We start from the raw sequence: 19,872 nt of genomic DNA on the forward strand, positions 1-19,872 counted from the left end.
TGTGCAAAACTATGCATGGGTAGAGAGCATACTTTACTTTAGGCACTCCTGCGTATTTCTATATGCATGCTCCAGGGGAAAAGAAGATTCCCTTTCACTCTCGTGCAGTGCAAAAAAATATATATATATGAATTTAAATGCAAGCAATTTAAAACTCGTCAGTTGCGTAGTTTGTGCCAATTGAAGTGTGTAGGAATTCAAACACGTTTCGAATAGGATATATTTTAAATTAAGATTCTGTATTCAGTGCTCACCAACTTGCTCTATCCCTCGAATGTGTCTTTCATGATCTTCATCCTTTCATCGATGCATGGAGCAGTCCTATCCGCACAACATGTTTGCGAACATTAATTCAATTGACACAGTGATCATGATGGTTCGATGCTAAACCAATTGCCCATTTCGTTCTTCTTCTGTGAAGGGGATCTTCATTGCACAACACGTCGGTTCAGATTGATCCAATTGGAAATCATTGTTTCTCATCGGCACCCAGGGAACTAATTACTTTATTTGGTTCTTGATTTCCTATGAGTCTTCTTCACCACAACACCTGTTAGAGCGCTAAAACATGAAGCTATCTTTCCCTCAACACTTATCATTACTTCAATGAGAAATACCTGCGTTATTCACATTAAATGAATTGGGTGTCTCAGATATAATTGAATGTCATTGGTTCTCATTGGACAAATTAGTCCCCGGTTCCCTGGAAGACTCATTCACCACTACATCTGTTCGAGCGCTCAAACATAAAGCAGCTTTCCCGCAACACTTCTCATTACTTCAATGAGAAATACCTGCTATATTCACATTAATCGAATTGGATGCATAAATTCTCATTCAAACTCATTGAAATTGATGCGGGCGCTGAATGAGATCGGGTCTCCTTTTTCCATCAGGGTAATTAACCTTTCAGTGTCCTGTACGTTGTAATTAACCTTTTAAGACTCCTGTCTGTTGTAATTAACCTTTCAGTTTTCTGTACGTTGTAATTAACCTTTCGGGTTCCTGTCTGTTGTAATTAATGTTTGTGTTTCCCGTCAACTGTAATTATTCTTTCAGTTTCTGGTCTCCTATAATTAACCTTTCAGTTTCCTGTCTGTCGTAACTAACCTTTCAGTTTCCTGTCTGCTGTAATTAACCTTTCAGTTTCCTGTACGTTGTAATTAACATATCAGATTCCTGCCTGTCAGGAAATATGCGTTTGAACAATGGTATAACGGCACTGCTTTTCGCGGCATATGTTAGAAGGTATGACCCATGGTTCACACAACTTTCTCATCCATCATTCTCGCCGACACGTGAGACAGCCACCTAATTACACAAAGTAACAATCATCCTTTAACCTGTAAGCAACCTTTAAGTAAGTTCTTCAGAGAGAGCTGAAGCCAGAGCTCGGCTAACTAGGCAAAGTAGGACTGATTCATAACTATAAAGCGCGACAGGGACAAGGACGGAGAGAGATACACGACCCGTAGGCGCACTTCCAACAAAGGTTTATTGAATAGTACACAAACTGCTTAAATGCTAACTGGAGACAGCCTTCTGTGGGCCCTGCCCTGCCATCTACCGGCACTTTTGCATACACTTGCTTAGATACGCTAGTTCTTTATCAGGCAACAGGATTGAGGAGGTACTGATACACGCATGCCCCAGTTGTGAGATTTTAGCTGCTTCGATTATCTCCCGCGTGGTCCTATCGGTACTGCCTGTGAAGCAGATAGATTGTTTCAATAGCGGTTCGCTGCCACACTAATTGCAAGGTAGAGCCATCCATCGCGTTTGTTGTCGACATTAAGCCTGTGTTCCCGCAACCGGTCATTGATGCAGCGTCCAGTCTGTCCCACATAGAATTTACCGCGCGACAAGAGTACTTGATACACAACCTATTCCTTGCATTCCACATATGGGGTTCTTTGGAGATCTTCCCGCTCAGTGCAGCTGACTGAACGACAAAGCTTCCCGATTTTATTTGGAGCAGAGAAGGCCATTTTAACACCAGCTCGCCCAGCCATCTTCTTTACTTGCTGCGAGACTTTATGCATGTGGGGAATGATTACGGTGGTCTTTCGTTCTACTAGCGACCTCCTTTCAGAAGTTACGGGGGGACAACCCCTTGTGCAACGACTCCGCGACCGCGGAGAGCAAGGCTAGCGGATAGTCTGATTCACGCAGCTTGAGAGCCTGTTCCTGAAGGCTGGCATCCATTAGGTGCGGAAAGGATTTGCATACCGCGTTGAGGAAACACATTGTAGCGATGCCTCTCTTTACTGACTTTGAATGGGCCGACGCGAACGGGAGGAGCGGCTTCTTGGCCCTAGGCTAGCACATCCAACACGTGTGGATAGCAGTGAATCTCGCATGCTTATCTAAAAACCGGATGCAATCGTCGCCCGGCAGCTGAACCGCTATTGAAACAACCCATCTGCTTCACAGGCAGTACCGATGGCGCGTGAGATAATCGAAGCAGCTAAGACCCCACAATCGGGGCATGCGGATATCAGTAAATCCTCCATCCTGTTGTCTGATAAAGGACTAGCGTATGTAAGCACGTGTAGGGGGGGGGGGGGGGGGGCAAGAGGGGGCCAGATGTTCCAGCTGGAGGCTCACAGGTACCAATTTGTTCCCAGAATGGTCACTTGAGAGTCCAAGTTGGGCAGCTTCCCACCCTTTGAGATTTCATCTTGTCCACACTTGCCATATATTGCCACGAATCATCATCGCAAAACTTCCAGGGCAGGCACGAAACGGTACATCTCATCCCGGCGCATGCTGAAGAAGAAGCAAGAAGCTTCCAGACACATCGCCTGCTGTCTGGCAAACGCACGTGCTCTTTCTAGACTTTTCGGCGCGACGCTTAAATGTTTGTGCGCTCCAAGCTGGAGCATTCATTCTTTGGACTCAGTTGTGTTCAGAGAGCTATCACTCTTGTGTTTTGCTACCAAGTAGTCTAATAAACCGTTCGCTGTTTATTCGACGACTCGCCGACCCATTTCGCCTGGTGACAATATCCTTCTGGTTTTGTTTGATCTATTGCTCTGATCAATTTTAGCACATGCGTGATCTCTTTTTAGTACCAGAGAAATGTCAAAAAATACATCTCAACACCAACAAAAATTAAGCTAAATAACTCGAAGAAAGACAACGAAAAAAAGGATCGAAAGAAGTGACAGGAAAAAAAAAGGAAGAAAAGGTAATTGCAGAGGCTGATGCAATGTGAAGACGACACGGCGGCTACAAATTCAAACTTCAACAAACGTCGAGAGCCGAGAGGAAGAGGAGAGGGTGAGATGCGAGAGAGGCAGGCCTGGCAGGCAGGCAGCAGCAGGCAGTGGCAGTTGGAACGTTGGAACTTGGATGCGTCGCAGCAAGTTGGTTTTGTCTTCAGTTGCCGTCGCAAGGATGGTGTATCTCCTGTGCAGTATTTTGGTGTGTTTTAGTGCGCTTTTTAAGACAATGCGATGACAATGATTCCTGTGCAACACATTGTCGATTTCCCGGAAGAGTTTTGACGCTAAGAAGACGTAAACGGCGTAAGGGCAAGAACGCACTGTGAAACGCCAATCGGACTGCACGTCGCGAATGTTTGCAGGTATGAGTGATGACCATGATGTTTTGATTACTATTAATTAGATGTTTCATTTTAGAAACTTGAGGAGCTTGAAGAGAAACAGGATGAGAAGATTCCGAACGTACGGTGAAGAGGAAGGGTGTATGTCGCGACCTGCATGGAAAACAGGAGTGTCATGTGTCATCTTCTCTAAGAAAATACAAGATGTGAGGTGGCCAACGAACGAAGGCTTCCTGTGGTCCGTGAGTGCATCACACAGTCAGGCATATGCTTTGTCTAGACACAGTGAGTGATAAGACTTATACTACGTAGTATGTACATGTAGAGATGTATTGATTATTTCTTTCTGCTCCGTGTATGCTTTTAGCAGAATAAACGGTATTTACTTGAGCAATATGTGTATTTCTACGCATTATTTTCGGTCATGCATTCAGTGGTCCCAGCTGCTAAGTGGCCGGATCTCGGACCACTTAGCAGAGGGACCACTGGATCAGTTCCAGTGGTTTCACTTCAGGTGGGATCATCGTGAAACTGGTTCCACTTTCAACTGGTCCCAGTCACTAAGGGGTCCCACTGCCTCGGTCGGCAGCGTCCGCGCTGCGGCTTCATCTCACACAGACAGGGGGGAAAATACATTTCAATGTTTGTTGAGTATATGTTTGAGAAAAAGCATGGCAGTCTTGGAGAGACTGATTCCTTTGATGCTGGGCGTGGTTCCGCGGAAGTGACGGATCATGTAGACGTCTCCGGGACAGCAACTGAGAAAAAATTTCGTCCTCCGTGAGTTGACACTTTCATGTGCACTGGATATCTTCGTAGCTGTCGCTCACATCCATCGAGTGAAGGCACGTGTGCAGCGATCCAATAGCGTTCCTGTCCAGGTTAATGCCGGACCGCATAGGTAACACGTGCAACTCTCTGATGACCAAGATGTGGCCCGGGCATTAGTGCGCGTACGTGTGCTTATCCTTCTCCAGCTTGATGCTCGCCGTACAGTTGCCGACGTCTAGCGCGAGCGCGCACGAGACAAGCGAGAAGAGGACGAGGTACCACATCCTTCCAGTGACGCAGTCCAAATGACGATACTGATTCTCATTCACTGCATTATCTGTGCGGGGGAAAGAACGCCAGGTGAAATTTCGCTATCTACGTCATCCACTTGACCTTACCATATTCGCAGCTTCCGTACGGGTAGGAGTCCACGTCATTGTAGAGGTATCGTTCGTTGTCATCCGCCATCAGACTTCTTTTCACATTTCTGATGGTGTACATGCACGGTTTCTTTCCCACTATTGACACCTGTTCATGCGATACGCTAGTGTGCTTGAATAAGGTATCGTGGTACGTATCATGGAGGAGGTGTTTGCGCACAATGTTCTTTCTGACCCCTTTAGCTCTTGCTATCTGTTCCCCCCCCCCCGGCTAATTTGATGGAATACATTTTGGCGTTCAAGCATGTTACTTCCTCTATGGGTATGCTACCCGTTTCACTTTTGAACGCGACAAGCCTACCGCGATTCCTCTCGCTGTACAGTGGATGATTCCGATCGAAGGAAGACAAGTCTAAATGTTCGTCGGCGATCGCTCGTAACTGATATTCGTAGTCCTTGCAGAATAGGCCGAGCATCAGAGAATCCGTGTCAGAGTAGCAGGTAATCACCGGACAAGTGAGCTTACTCAACAGGGCTTCATAGTAGTACGAGTACGTGGTTACTTCCTTCTTACTACTGGCCAATCTGCAGGAGGAAATCGCATCACACTTTTCTTTTGCGCATTTCGTACATGACGCAATCGGGGGACAAAATTTACATGCGTACACATTCCACCCGACTCCCGAGGCGACTCGCCGTCTCCTCATCGAAGGCTACTCGAATATCCCGCGTATTAAATTTATTTAGTAGCGTTCTCCCGAAGACCGCATTATTTGGGATTTTATAGAAATTTTTCTCGAACATCGGGCTCGAGGCGACGCGTCTGGCAACATTGTCCTCGATGTAGGGACGCAGGAATGGTGCCCGACGAAATTTTAGAGTTCTGTGAAGTTTTGTCAACCTCATTCCCAATCTACAATAGAGCGTGAGAAGCGCGTAATGAACGACGTACTCGACCTTGTCCTTGCACGTTAGCAGCAGCTTTTTGCTGTTCCCCGGCTAATACATTAACCCTTTGAGGAGCCCTCGCTGGAATGGTGAGAGCCATTCCTTCAGGACGACCGCCTTCTCGGGAGCCAGGGGGAAGTACCCCGTCAGCGTGTGGATAGATTTTGGATACTCCAAGTCGCACACGTAGCATACTTTAAAAGCGATAAAACCCCCGCGCCGGGGAACAAGTCAACAGACGACACAACACACAGGCACAGACTGACGAACAAGGATTTATTATCAAACTTGGTTTATAGCCTCTAACCTAACCAACAACGCCCTCTTCAGCAAGTTCCCAGTACACCCCCAGCATGCCTAGTGACTTTTCTTTATCAAAAGTATAAGACTTATCTTGCGTCCCTCCTGTTTGAATCTTCCAAAAACTTCTCGACTGGAGCAGTTATCAGCACTGAAGGCACACTCACGCACCTGGACCCCGCATTTTTTATACTTAAAGCTTCACGATATAATAAAGCACCGCCCTTATTACTCTTATATAAAATTTTTGTCTCATGGAATTTTGCAACACAACCCTGGCACCTTTTTAAATGCTCAACCAAGTTTCCATACCCCCTGCTAACCGAATAACGATGTTCCTTTAACCTAACATTAATGCACCGGGATGTTTGCCGAATATATTCACGCCCGCAACTAAACGGTATGCAATAAACAACCCCAACTATACAGTCCACAAACTGATTTTCATGACTTATAGAGCACCGAGGTAACTGCTCCTGATTTACCTTCCTAATCAGTGATCTTAAGCCGGGTTTTTTACGAAAGACTACTTCAACATTGTACTTGCTAGCTACTTTTTTTATCCTGTGAGAGGCTTTATGGGTATATGTAATTACCCCAAAGTTCCTTCTTTCAGGGCTTTCGGTTTTTTTGCCACTACTTATTTCTCTGATGATTCTGTTTAGGATATCCCTAATGATGTTCTCAGGATATCCTGCTTCTTCTAACCTCTGAATTTAGGGAACATCATTAGGGATATCCTAAACAGAATCATCAGAGAAATAAGTAGTGGCAAAAAAACCGAAAGCCCTGAAAGAAGGAACTTTGGGGTAATTACATATACCCATAAAGCCTCTCACAGGATAAAAAAAGTAGCTAGCAAGTACAATGTTGAAGTAGTCTTTCGTAAAAAACCCGGCTTAAGATCACTATTAGGAAGGTAAATCAGGAGCAGTTACCTCGGTGCTCTATAAGTCATGAAAATCAGTTTGGGGACTGTATAGTTGGGGTTGTTTATTGCATACCGTTTAGTTGCGGGCGTGAATATATTGGGCAAACATCCCGGTGCATTAATGTTAGGTTAAAGGAACATCGTTATTCGGTTAGCAGGGGGTATGGAAACTTGGTTGAGCATTTAAAAAGGTGCCAGGGTTGTGTTGCGAAATTCCATGAGACAAAAATTTTATATAAGAGTAATAAGGGCGGTGCTTTATTATATCGTGAAGCTTTAAGTATAAAAAATGCGGGGTCCAGGTGCGTGAGTGTGCCTTCAGTGCTGATAACTGCTCCAGTCGAGAAGTTTTTGGAAGATTCAAACAGGAGGGACGCAAGATAAGTCTTATACTTTTGATAAAGATAAAGTCACTAGGCATGCTGGGGGTGTACTGGGAACTTGCTGAAGAGGGCGTTGTTGGTTAGGTTAGAGGATATAAACCAAGTTTGATAATAAATCCTTGTTCGTCAGTCTGTGCCTGTGTGTTGTGTCGTCTGTTGACTTGTTCCCCGGCACGGGGGTTTTATCGCTTTTAAAGTATGCTGTACCGAACAGCCCAATTTTTAACCATTTTCGATGCACACGTAGCCGTATCGCACGTCCGAATCCGTGAGGTGACGCATAAAATCTACGGAGCTAAAGTCCTCGACCCATTCGAAATCGCCGACGGGGAGGTGCTTTATCATACTGAATCCGAAAAGATTGTTGCAATATATGTACGATATGGTACACCTCCTCTTTATCGGGATCGTAGCCACTGCACATAGGGTTGTTAGCCCGTAAATGACGCCTGCTCGCCTGACAGAGCCCGCCCGTAACACCCGATTCAATGGTCCGGTACATGACCTCGTCGATGGTCAGTTTCAATTTTGCCTTCGTGTAATTTAGAGCGCATTGCCATGAATAGGATGCCAGAGAAACACAATGAAGCAATTCCAAACCGCGCGCGTCGTAGCACAGGCGTCGGAAGTGCTGCATTATGTTAGCATGTAATAGGGCATCCGTTTTGAGGTACAATGCATTAGAATCCCGCAGATTCGAGCATCCAAAACGTTCAAATACGTGCAGCGCGTACTGATAGTCGTCGTCGCTTATATCCTCCCCCGTCAGATCGTTTCGGAATGCGGATTTTGCTGGCAGAGCCAATTCGTCGTACACTGCGAAAGCGCTAACATGGCTGTACGGGAATACACCTTTACGAAGCAAAATTTCGTAGTCATCTCCAAATACCTGCTTCAGGCATTGGAACGCCTCCTCGCCCCCCGCATTGATTTGATGATTTCCACGAGCTCTCCCAGCGACGAATTTAGGTACTGCATGGTATCTCTGAATAGGAAGGTGCCAATTTCGAACGATCGATTTTTTTTCATGGAACTGGCCATGATGAAGGAGCGCGCTTCCACCAGAGAAGGTGAAATTCCCGCAGCAGTCCGGCCAAATCGTAGGCCAGATTGTGCACCATGATGGGCAGTTTTTCTCTCGTCGTGCACGCCGCGTTACAGGAGTTGCACAGCGTCGCGATGTCATTTGTTTCGCCGGCAGTACAACGCTTGGAATGGTCGTGATGCCGGACACGGGGTACATCTTGCGTGAACTCCCGCCTACTGTACGCGCAGTGGGTGGCAGCTCTGTGCTGGTCCTGTTGCTCATCATTCAGCACCATTGCGGAGGCAGGTGTTCAGGGCGACCATCTCGTTCCGCATTTCCATCAAAGCTTTCACGCACTGCCTCGCAGAATCTTTACCGTGGTGCGTCATCATGCGCATCACCTTCGAGTCGTGGGTGCGCGCGAGCACGGCACAGAAGCTAGAGGTGACGTGACGCTGCGTGCCAACACCACTGGGCGCGAGTACGCTCTCCGTGTCCAACGCGACGACGTAGTTCTACTGCTGCATGTACTCTATTTTAGTAAATTCTACAAAAGTTTTGGCCGGTCCACAAAATTCCAATATGATTTCCTTTACGTTCGCGCACAGGCGACGATGTTTCGCCATGCTCTCTTCCTTCAGGAAAGAGCGCGTGCAGCGCTCGCATAAGAAATGCTTGTCTTTCCTAATCAGTAACGGCTCGAGGGACTTGATTCCGCAAAAAATGCTGGTTTATAGCCAATACGTGAATTTTCTTTTCATACTCGAGTTTTGGGGGTTGGGACGCGTGCACTCCATGACCGATGTACTCATACACGTACACGGATATCTTGTTTCTGTCTTCGAATTCGTCCAGGTCAGTGTAGGAAACGGGGAAGCAACTATGCCACCAATACTCCGACGCATAATTTTCATTTTTTTTTTTACATGTATTCCAACTCTGTGGATGCAGGAGGGCGAGCGTATTGTATTTAAAACACTGTTAGCACGTTCCTGCGTTTGGCCAAATGAGTGGGAAGTGCCCTATTGCATCCGAATGTTTTAGTTTTCACAGCGGAAATGCACATTTGAACGTTTTGGACGTCAGTGGAGACGAACGCACTCCCTTCCCGCTGATAATTTTCGACGCGCCCTGTGGACTCCTGAATCACGTCCATTAGGGAATTCGCGATGGCTCCGTCGCTGTGGACTTCGTGAGCAAACGCCATAAAGTGGGCGATATGTGCGATTGTCTCCCCCGCATTTCCTTTATCATTAAAACATTAGAACAAATACAAAACCTAAAGGGTATTCTTTGTGCTCTCAATATAGCAACCATATCGTGAAAGTGAATCGTTAAATATTGTCGCAAATCCTCTACTTTCTGATCGTGAACAGATGTCAATAGCACAAACCTTTTGACGATACCTCTAAATGCAGTGTCAGTCTTGTAGAAGGGCAGGAAGGATATATCCACGTCGGGGTGCGATCGCATCACATAAGCAGACAGTGTAGGAGGTGCGCCGTCCCGAGAATCGTCTTCCGATTCATCCTCGATATCGTGAGGGTCAAAAAAGCAGAATACACACCTAGACACTGAAAGTAAAAGGAGCCGTAAGAAATCTGCAACAAGCGAGGCGAATAATTTACTTTTGAAGCGAGTTGAAGCAGACTGTCCCCCCCCCCCCCCATGCGGCGATCTCGCGGGTTATAAACCAGCAGCCACGCTGCATGTCAGAACACGTTGGAGCCATCTGTTGCATATCCAAACTCGCGTACTCCCATGCTTTGGTGGTCGTAAATCATGTTTTCCGAGAAATGAGGTCACGGAGCTTCATCGGCCGCGCTGCATATCCCAACACAATGGGACTATCTGTTTTATATCAAAGCTCGCGTAGTCCCATGCTTTGGAGGTCGTAAATCATGCGTTTCGAGAGATGAGGTCATGGGGCCACGCAGTCACGCTGCAAGCCCCAACACATCTAGGGCGTCTCTTTTGTCTCAAAGTTCGCGTACTCCCATGGTTCGAGGGTCGTAAATCACGTTTGTCAAGAAATTAGGTCATGTAACCTCAGCCACCGCGCCACATGTCTCAACACGTTGGGCCATCTGTTTTATATCAGAGCTCGAGTACTCCCATGCTTTGGAGGTGGTAAATCACGTTCTCCGAGAAATGAGGTCATGGAGCTTCAGCAACAACGTTGCATGTTTCAACAAGCTGGGGCCATCTGTTTTATATCAAAACTCGCGTACTGCCATAGTTTGGAGGTCGTAAATCATGTTTGTCGAGAAATCAGGCCATGGAGCCTCAGCAGCCACGCTGCACGCCCCAACACGTTCGCCCATCTGTTTTGTATTAGAGCTCACAGTTTGAAGATCGTAAATGATGTTTTCCGAGAAATTAAGTCACCTAGCTTCAGCAGCCACGTCCCGAGGCCGCGCGTATTTTTTTTAAATTCCGTGTTAGCGCCGCGAAGCAACTGTGGCTATGAGTGGCGTACAGACGTGGACAGATGGAGAGAGGACAGCAGGAAGGAGTGGGGGACAGGGGGGTTAGTATGCGTCCTGGGCCGACTTCAGGGGGAACTGTGCCGACATTCGTCTAGAAAGTCTTCGGAAAACCCAGGGAAAACCTCAGACAGCACAGCCGATGACAGGATTCGAACCCATGTCACCTCCCAGTCTCGGCGTGGAAAGCGATCATCCTATCCACTATGCCACGGGAGCTGGTGGCCGCGCGTATTAAAAAAGTAAACTGTTCTGCCTGATAAGACAAGTCTATCTTAAGAAAACAAAATCTCTACGAGCCCACGTCAAAGCGGACTGCCTGCCATAGCCTTCTCGTTTCTACATGCCGAAACAAGCTTTCTGTATCCAAAAACAAAGGGTTCGCTTATGCACTTTGGTTTCCAAGAAGTTTCAAATGTCCTTCGCAGCTAACATGCGCGCTCGCCGTTTATCACGGGCTGTTCCTATATTATTGTGTAAACATAATCGCACCATCCTTGCACCCCTCGAGGGGTGCTTTATATAGAAGTTGCGATATATACAACTCATTTGAGGTCTGTGAAGCTACTTGTTCATTCGTCGGTCAACTCCGGGTGAATCGCACAACGAGAAAGGTATGTCTCACTATTGTCTTCAAGATGAGGAAAGTTAGGTAACACTTGTCCTCATTTTCAGTTCATTTGGCGTGCGTAGAAACTTCCACTGAACTGGATAAACTAAAGAAACCCGGTGATGGGGACATTCAGAAAATAAGCATTGTTCCGAAGAACGAAAAGCTCGATGTGTTGGACTTACACAAGGTGGACACTATGTACAGGGAGCCCGTGTACGTAGAACTCCTGATGGAAAACGATAAACGCATAAAGGTGTACCTACCCAGTCGTTTCAAGCGACTCGCAGATGAAGATTTGCAAGAAATGCGAGAATTACCAGATCTGAAACTAGAGAAGAAGGAGAGATTCAGGGATGGTAAAAGAGTCGCATCGCCCGACATCATCTTTACTCACGCGAAGAAGAAGTGACTGCGAGACCAGCGATAGTCCACGTCCTATATGTAATCATCAGTAAAATAAAAATACCTGTATTTTTTATTTTAAGAGAAAAAATGTTGTATTGTTGTGATGGATTAGGAAGATAGGCTGGTATGATGGGAAGCTATATTGATAGGGAGCTATAGCGCGTATTCATCGACTAAGCAAGTATAGTTTGTGGGGAGCTATAGAGAATAAAGGACACCACGCTTTTTTTAAGCAACAAATAACTCTTCTAGCATCTTTATTGATTTTAGGTCATTAGCAGTGAGATTATTGGAAAACAGGGATACAATGCTCTTCAGTGATTTCCCTTTCACCAACAATGTCGCCACGATTCAACAGTACACACCACACATTGGAGAATACAGGCTTTGAATACAGACATCATTATATTCGTTGACGGCGAGGCGTTTCAGCTAGGGTTCGATTGACGGCAATCCGAAGGAATCAAACTAGATCAGGTCATCCTTCATTTTCAGGTCTGAGGTCGTATCAAACGCATTGAACAGCGAGCAGTTTACATGTACCAAGCTGCCCGCAAGGCATGCGTCATGCGCTTCATTCCACATATCGGTACAGGAGGCTGATTTTGATAGGCTTCTTTGCCCCAATGTATGGTCTGAAGGCTGCCTTTTTAGGCCTTTCCTTGGGCGGCTTCACTTTGGTGCCAAAATTCATGTCGACAATCTGACGTCTGATACGACACATGTTGACGGCGCCCCTTTAGGTTGCTAAATATCAATGCGAGGAGTGTTGTCAACAATGTGGCGGAGCTGGAGTCAATATAACTTGCATTCTATCCTGACATTACAGTAGTTACTGAAACTTGGTTGAACGAAAGCATTCAAGATAACGATATCTTTCCTGATGGATTCAGCGTTTTCCGCCGTGACCGTGGTTCACGTGCAGGCGGTGTAGCCATACTTGTTAAGGAGTGCGTCTCTGCATCAGTTGTTGAACATGACCACGGGTGCGAGATGGTTTGGGTTGCTGTAAAGAGTCACACTTGTTCGATTTTGTTGGGAGGATTCTACAGGTGTCCTCCAGCAAGTACAGATGTACTTCATGAATTATCCCACTTTCTCCACACGAAATCTAAGGAAATTCCATCTGTGATTTTGGCTGGTGACTTCAACCTCCCGCTAATCGACTGGAAAAACATGTTGCCTGCAGTTGGATGTGAACACTCTCGGCTCTTAACTGATATCGCTTTTGAAAACAACTTATCGCAGGTGGTATATGCTCCCACGCGTAGGACCAACGATGACGAGTCGTTGATTGACCTCGTTTTCTTATCTCACGCTGCAGCAAAGACGTTAATTGATGTGTCGATCGCAGACGGAATATCTGACCACGATGCAGTTGTTTGCACATTGAACATGTCAGTTAACTGGGGGACAAATATTGAGACCAACAAATATCGTGACTTCAGCAGGGCAAGTGATACTGATGTTGTGGACATGTTGGAAGAATCTTTTGACCGATTTGTTGTAGCTTGCGAGGATACCGCAGTCTCTGTTGACAAAAGGTGGCTTTTCTTTAAGAATTTGGCCCTGGAGTGCATCGAAAAGTTTGTGCTTTTGCGCACAGTGAAGCGGAAGAAGCGTAATCCTTGGGTAACACATGAGATTTTACAGTTGAAACGTAAAATAAATAGGATAGAAAGGTTCCATCCAGGGCACCAAGGCTCACTCCCGGTACTGCGTCAAAAATTGCGTGCACTAGTACGCCGTTCTCGTTTCCACTTCTTTAATGTTACTATGCACAACACTCTTAAACATAATCCAAGACGTTCTGGCGTCATCTGGTTAAAAAGGACAATAAGATGAAAGAGATTAAACTCAATGTGGTGGCAGTTGTCGACGGCGCGAGAATCGCGGATGAATTCACGGGTGGTTTGCCTCTGTGTACACCAATGACGACTGTACAGAACCACCTTTCTCTTCTACCTGCTTTGGTCTGAGCGATGTCGAAGTGTTCACAGAAGGTGTCTTAGATAGGCTCCTCCGGCTGGACACGAAGAAGGCGTGTGGTCCAGACGGGATACCCAATGCTTTTTTACAGCGGTATGCAGAGTGGTATTCAAAGTTTCTTTGTGTCATTTACCAACCCAGTTTAAGATCGGGTAAAATCCCGTCTGACTGGAAGGTAGCCAAAGTGGTACCAATATTTAAAAGCGGTGATAAATCAAACATTACTAACTATAGGCCGGTATCACTACTAAGCACTAGTAGCAAAGTTCTGGAACATATTGTCTTCAAACAGATAATTAGCGTTTTGAAAGAAAGTTATTTCTTGGTGAAAGAGCAGCACGGCTTTAGGCGAGGTTACTCCACAGTTACACAACTTGTACACATAGTTCATGACTTTGCCCCTGTTGTAGACAAAGGTGGTCAAACGGACGTTGTGTTTTTAGATCTATCAAAGGCATTCGACAGAGTTTCGCACACTAAGCTGTTGTATAAATTGAAAAATATAATAAGTAATGATCATATACTGCAATGGTTTCACTCGTACCTTACTAATCGTAAGCAGTTCGTGAGTGTTGGTGGAGCCCATTCGCATCCCTTGGCAGTTGTCTCCGGAGTACCACAGAAGTCCGTTCTTGGACCGTTGCTGTTTCTAATTTTTATAAATGACCTTTACATCGCTAGTCAGGGAATCCAGTGTCGTTTCTTTGCTGATGATTGCATTTTGCATTCTAGTATAATCACTACTAACGACCAAGTCAAATTAAACAACTGTCTTCAATCTATTGTTACGTGGTGCGAAATGTGGCAGATGGAGCTCAATGTGAAAAAGTGCGTGTTCATGTGTGTTACAACGAAGAAAACCTCGTTGTCCTTTCCGTATAGCATTAACACTACTGTGTTGAGTAAAGCGGAGAACCAAAAATACCTTGGTGTATCAATAGCATCAAACCTAAGCTGGGCCGAGCATGTTGAAAAAGTTACTACCAAAGCATCCCGTAAACTTTGGTCACTGAGGAGGACGATGCGCCACTGTACGTCTGCAACGAAGCTGACGGCTTAGACTACGTTAGTGTGGCCAATTTTAGAGTATGCGGATATTCTTTGGGATGCCTACGTACAGACGCATACTAACATGCTCCTTACACCAGTACAGGTACGTGCTAAGTGCCCACGGTTCTTCCTTTTTGACATGTCCTGTATATTACCTGATAGGAACGGGTACTCCCATTTCGTACTAGCTCACCTCTGCCTTGACTCACACTCCACACCTAAATGCACACCAGTGAATGAAGGATGAACGCAATATGGGCATACTACCGTCACAAAATTCTCATGTGATTAAGAGTGTTGTTATCAGCATCATTACAAATGATTCTAATGTGCATGAATCTGTCACTCGAAAGCCCACAGGAAAGAGTGCCTAGATGCTGTTACAATGCAAGACACCACGGCACTCATTTACATTTGGAAAGATTGAAGCATGTTTCCTTCACATCATCACCAGGAGGATATGTGGCGCCTCAAGCGTACTAGTTTTACTGCATAACCGGCACAAAATGCCTGTTACATATGATACACCTTGTTATTGTCAGCAGAGTAATAGTGTGATAACGACGACGACGATGCCGGCAGTATTTAAGCCGTGGATGAGGACAATAAAGTTGCCTTTTTGGATTCAAGTCGCTGGCCGTGTATGACACGTTTCACATGGTGGCAGCGCCTTTCGAACATACACGTCATGGAGAACGCATCAGGTTCATCGCGGGTTGAAGAACCGAGCTACACTCCTACGTCCACCGCGCCGGTGGCTCCTGTCATGACGAGTCTACTTCCACCGCCCAAGCCGTTGGATATTTCCGGTGACATGTGGCAAGCATGGAAGACTTGGAGAGCAGAGTATGATCTCTTCGCCGTTGCAACCCACCTCACCCAACAACCTAGCAAGGTACAGGCAGCAACATTTTTGGTATGCATCGGTGACGTAGGGCGGCGGATCTTTGATACGTTCGTATTCGAAAATGAGGCCGACAAGCAGAACGTTGAGGTCGTTCGAACGAAGTTTGAGGCCTACATGAAGCCAACAGTCAACCTGACCTACCATGAATTTGTCTTTGGAAAACGGGACCAGAAGGAAGGCGAGAGGTTCGACGACTGGCTCACAGAACTCAGGACGCTGGCTCGGAACTGTGAGTTCGGCGACTTCGAACAAAGGATGCTGAAAAGCCGTATAATACTGGGAGTCAAAGACCAACAACTACAAAGAAAACTCATAAGCGATAATCCAAGCTTCACGAAGGTCCTCGAGTGCTGTCGAACCCAGGAGATGTCAAAAGAGCGCTTTATGGAAATACGCAAAGAGAAGGTGCCTGACGGGGCAGAAGTAAACGGTTTAGCAACTTGCACATCCTGCGGGAATTGTGGCTACAAGGAGCATCGCTCAGGGAACTGCCCAGCACTCGGAAAACAATGCAGCAAGTGCGGACTTCGAAACCACTTCGCCAAGGTCTGCCGCGGACCGCCATGGAGGACCCGGAAGCCACAGAAGACGAATCCCAGGAAAGGGAAGAAGCTGAACGAGGTTCGCGTAGAGACATCTCAGAGTGAGAGCGACGAAGACTACCTGCTCTGTCACGTGTCGGTTGGCAGTGTCCAAGCAGATGACCGTTGGACGACGGAGATAAGCATCGAGCAGGACAAGTTACGCTGCAAGATGGACACAGGAGCAAATTGCTCAGTGATCCCTTTGAGGCTGGTGAAGATGATCACGACGAAGCACGTCATGAAGAGCCGTGCAGCACTGAAGACTTTCTTCGGGTTCAGTAAGCGAGCTGTTGGAAAAGTTGTCCTTGAAGTGTCGACACCGCGCAAAAGGGTTCTCGAAGATTTCTTCGTTGTGGATGAAGACGTACAGACAACGCTTAGTGGAAGCCTTTGCGAAAGGCTTGGTCTTCTCAACCGAGTCGGATCCCTCGGCGCACAGACACAGAATAACGCTGCTCAGTTTGACCCGGCCAAAATGTTTGAAGATGTCTTTATTGGTCTGGGGAAACTCAGGGGAGTCAGGTATCGGATGAAGTTGCGACCCGGATCACAAGGCATAGTACGGCCGGCACGAAAGGTTCCGCTAGCACTCAGGGATAAAGTGAAAGCTGAACTCCAAAGGATGGAGGCTGATGGAGTCATTGAGAGGGTCAACGAGCCCACCGACTGGTCCAGCTACATGGTGGTCGTCTCCAAACCAGGAAAGCTGAGGATCTGCATGGATCCGGTCGACCTTAACAAAGCCCTACGGCGGGAGCACTATCCCATGAAAACTCTGGAGGAGGTGGCATCCAAGCTGGCGGGAGCAAAAATTTTCTCCACGCTGGACGCATCGTCGGGATTCTGGCAGATTCCTCTCGATGAGGACAGCTCGAGAATATGCACCATGAGCACACCATATGGGCGGTACCGTTTCACACGAATGCCTTTCGGGATTTGTACCGCGCCTGAAGTCTTCCAGAAGGCCATGAATGATGTACTGGAAGGCCTCCCTCATGTTCAAGTCGTGATGGATGATATCCTGGTGTGGGGTACCGACAAGGAAGACCACGACCAAAACTTGCAACGTCTGCTCCAAAGATGCAGAGAAGTCAACCTGAAGTTAAATCTGAAGAAATGTCAGTTTTCAAGAACTGAAGTTAAATACCTCGGACACATACTCACGACGGAAGGGTTGAAAGTCGACCCAAACCGGGTTGAAGACATCAGGGCCATCGCACCGCCAAAGAACGTACATGAGCTCCGAACGTTTTTAGGAATGATTACCTACGTTTCAAGCTTCATTCCGAGACTTTCTCACCACACATCAGAGCTCCGAGAGCTCCTTAAAAAAGGCAATGCATGGGTATGGACTGAAGTGCACCAAACTGCCTTCGAGCATTTAAAGGAAGCTCTCACCAAGACGCCAGTTCTGGCTTACTACCAGCCTGGAAAGCAAATCACTCTATCTGTAGACGCCAGCCAGTACGGCATGGGGGCCGTTGTGATGCAAGAAGGAAAACCCCTAGCCTATTCATCAAGATCCTTCACAGGGGCACAAGAAAAATATGCACAAATCGAAAAAGAAATGCTTGCGATTGTACATGGCTGCAAGAAATTTCACCACTACATATTCGGACAACACACAGTCGTGGTAGAAACTGATCATAAGCCGCTGCAGGCCATCTTCGCAAAATCTCTGCATGAGTGTCCTCAACGCCTACAGCGCATGAGACTTTGTTTGCAAGCCTACTCATTGGACGTAAGGTACAGACCTGGCAAAGAACAGCTTCTGCCAGACGGCCTGTCAAGATTTCCAACAACAGAAGTCATGGACGAAACGGACGAGATGCTTCAAGTAAACACCCTACAGGAACTTCCCATTGCACAAAGGAGACTGCAACTCATAAGGGAAGCTACAAAAACAGATGAACAGCTGCAGCTTCTTTCCAAGTACGCAGACTCTGGTTGGCCTGTACATCGAGGGCAGGTTCCCAGCCTGGCAGTGGAATTTTGGCCTCACAGAGAAGATATCCACATGGAAGATGGCATTGTTCTGCGCTCGGACAGGGTCGTCATTCCGTTTTCGATGAGGAAGTCTGTTCTCAAGCACCTGCACGCCGCGCACGTCGGTAAGGAAAAGATGAAAAGAAGAGCAAGATGCACCGTGTTTTGGCCAAAGTTGAACGATGCCATCGACAAGGTCTGCGACAACTGCGCCGAGTGTCAAGCAAACAAGCCGAGGAACAAGAAAATGCCAATGTTGTCTCATGAGATCCCGAGGTTGCCATGGGAGCGTGTTGGGCTGGACCTGTTCGCACACGGCCACAAGATGTACATAATCATGGTTGATTTTTATTCATTCTACTTCGAGGTTCAGGAACTACAAACTGCAAACGCCCGCCAAATCAACAACTTCTGCATGAAAGTATTCGCCACCCATGGGCTGCCGGTAACTTTGGTGAGCGACAATGGTCCTCCGTTCAGCAGCTATGAGTTCAAGCAGTTCTTGGAACACCTCCAGATTCGTCATATTACAGCTAGCCCCTACCATCCGAGAAGTAACGGCATGGCGGAGCGTGCCGTGCAAGAGGCCAAGAAGCTTCTTCGTAGGACATCGACGGCTGAGGAGTTTTATTACGCACTCTTGGAGTGGCGTAACAGTCCACGCGACAGTGTCTTGAAGTCTCCGGTACAACGGCTGATGAGTCGCCAAACCCGAACCTTGGTACCCTGCGCTACGGAGCACTACAAGCCTGTTGTGGTTCCACCGGACACCGTGAGAGAAAGACTCAGCGAGATACGTCAACAGCAAAAGAAATTCTACGACCGAGGAACACGGCCGCTCCCTGAAGTGGAAAAGGGGTCAAGAGTGACCATCTACGACACGAATAAGAAAACGTGGTCTCCAGCCATCGTCGTAGGACATGCAACCAGCCAAGATCATATGACGTTTCCACCCAAGATGGAGTTACCAGGACGAGGACCAGGGAGCATCTCAGAATGCAAGCACCCATGGATCATGTGGAGGCGGAAGACTCATCGGCTGGAGAAGTGCCAGCACCCCCACGCAGAAGCACAAGGGCGAAGAAACAACCGAAACGCTACCCGGACTGATTTCTATTAGTGTCATTTTATACGTTTATTCTCACTTGGTTTCTTGTTTGAAGAAAGGGGATGTCAGCAGAGTAATAGTGTGATAACGACGACGACGATGCCGGCAGTATTTAAGCCGTGGATGACGACAATAAAGTTGCCTTTTTGGATTCAAGTCGCTGGCCGTGTATGACACGTTTCACAGTTATTTAGTTTGTTTCAGGAAAGGAATTATTTAACGCAATACGTGAAGAAAACTAATTGTCGTGAACCCTGAACGTGAATTGAACGTGACTAACCCTGCTTAAATGCATGAAAAACATGTCATTGTAAGAGTAGAAACCATTGCTTCAGAAATATTGTGGTTGTGTGTGCGGAATTTTTCCTTTCTTCTAAAGCAGAGTTTCGCACTACCACTACCTCTGTTTCTTTTTTTGTAACCCTGCCCCTCCACT

The 19,872-nt window shown here is 46.8% G+C and overlaps 1 protein-coding gene across 1 annotated transcript; it reads left to right on the plus strand.

Moving 5' to 3' along the window:
• Window positions 1–15,539: 15,539 nt before the first annotated feature.
• Window positions 15,540–19,448, plus strand: LOC135389597 (uncharacterized protein K02A2.6-like). Its single transcript, XM_064619632.1, has one exon. It carries the CDS (start codon window positions 15,540–15,542, stop codon window positions 19,446–19,448), a length of 3,909 nt encoding a protein of 1,302 aa, XP_064475702.1.
• The last annotated feature ends 424 nt before the right edge of the window (window positions 19,449–19,872 follow it).

The sequence above is a fragment of the Ornithodoros turicata genome, chromosome 1 (genome assembly GCF_037126465.1).
Source record: "Ornithodoros turicata isolate Travis chromosome 1, ASM3712646v1, whole genome shotgun sequence".
Lineage (NCBI taxonomy): Eukaryota > Metazoa > Arthropoda > Arachnida > Ixodida > Argasidae > Ornithodoros > Ornithodoros turicata.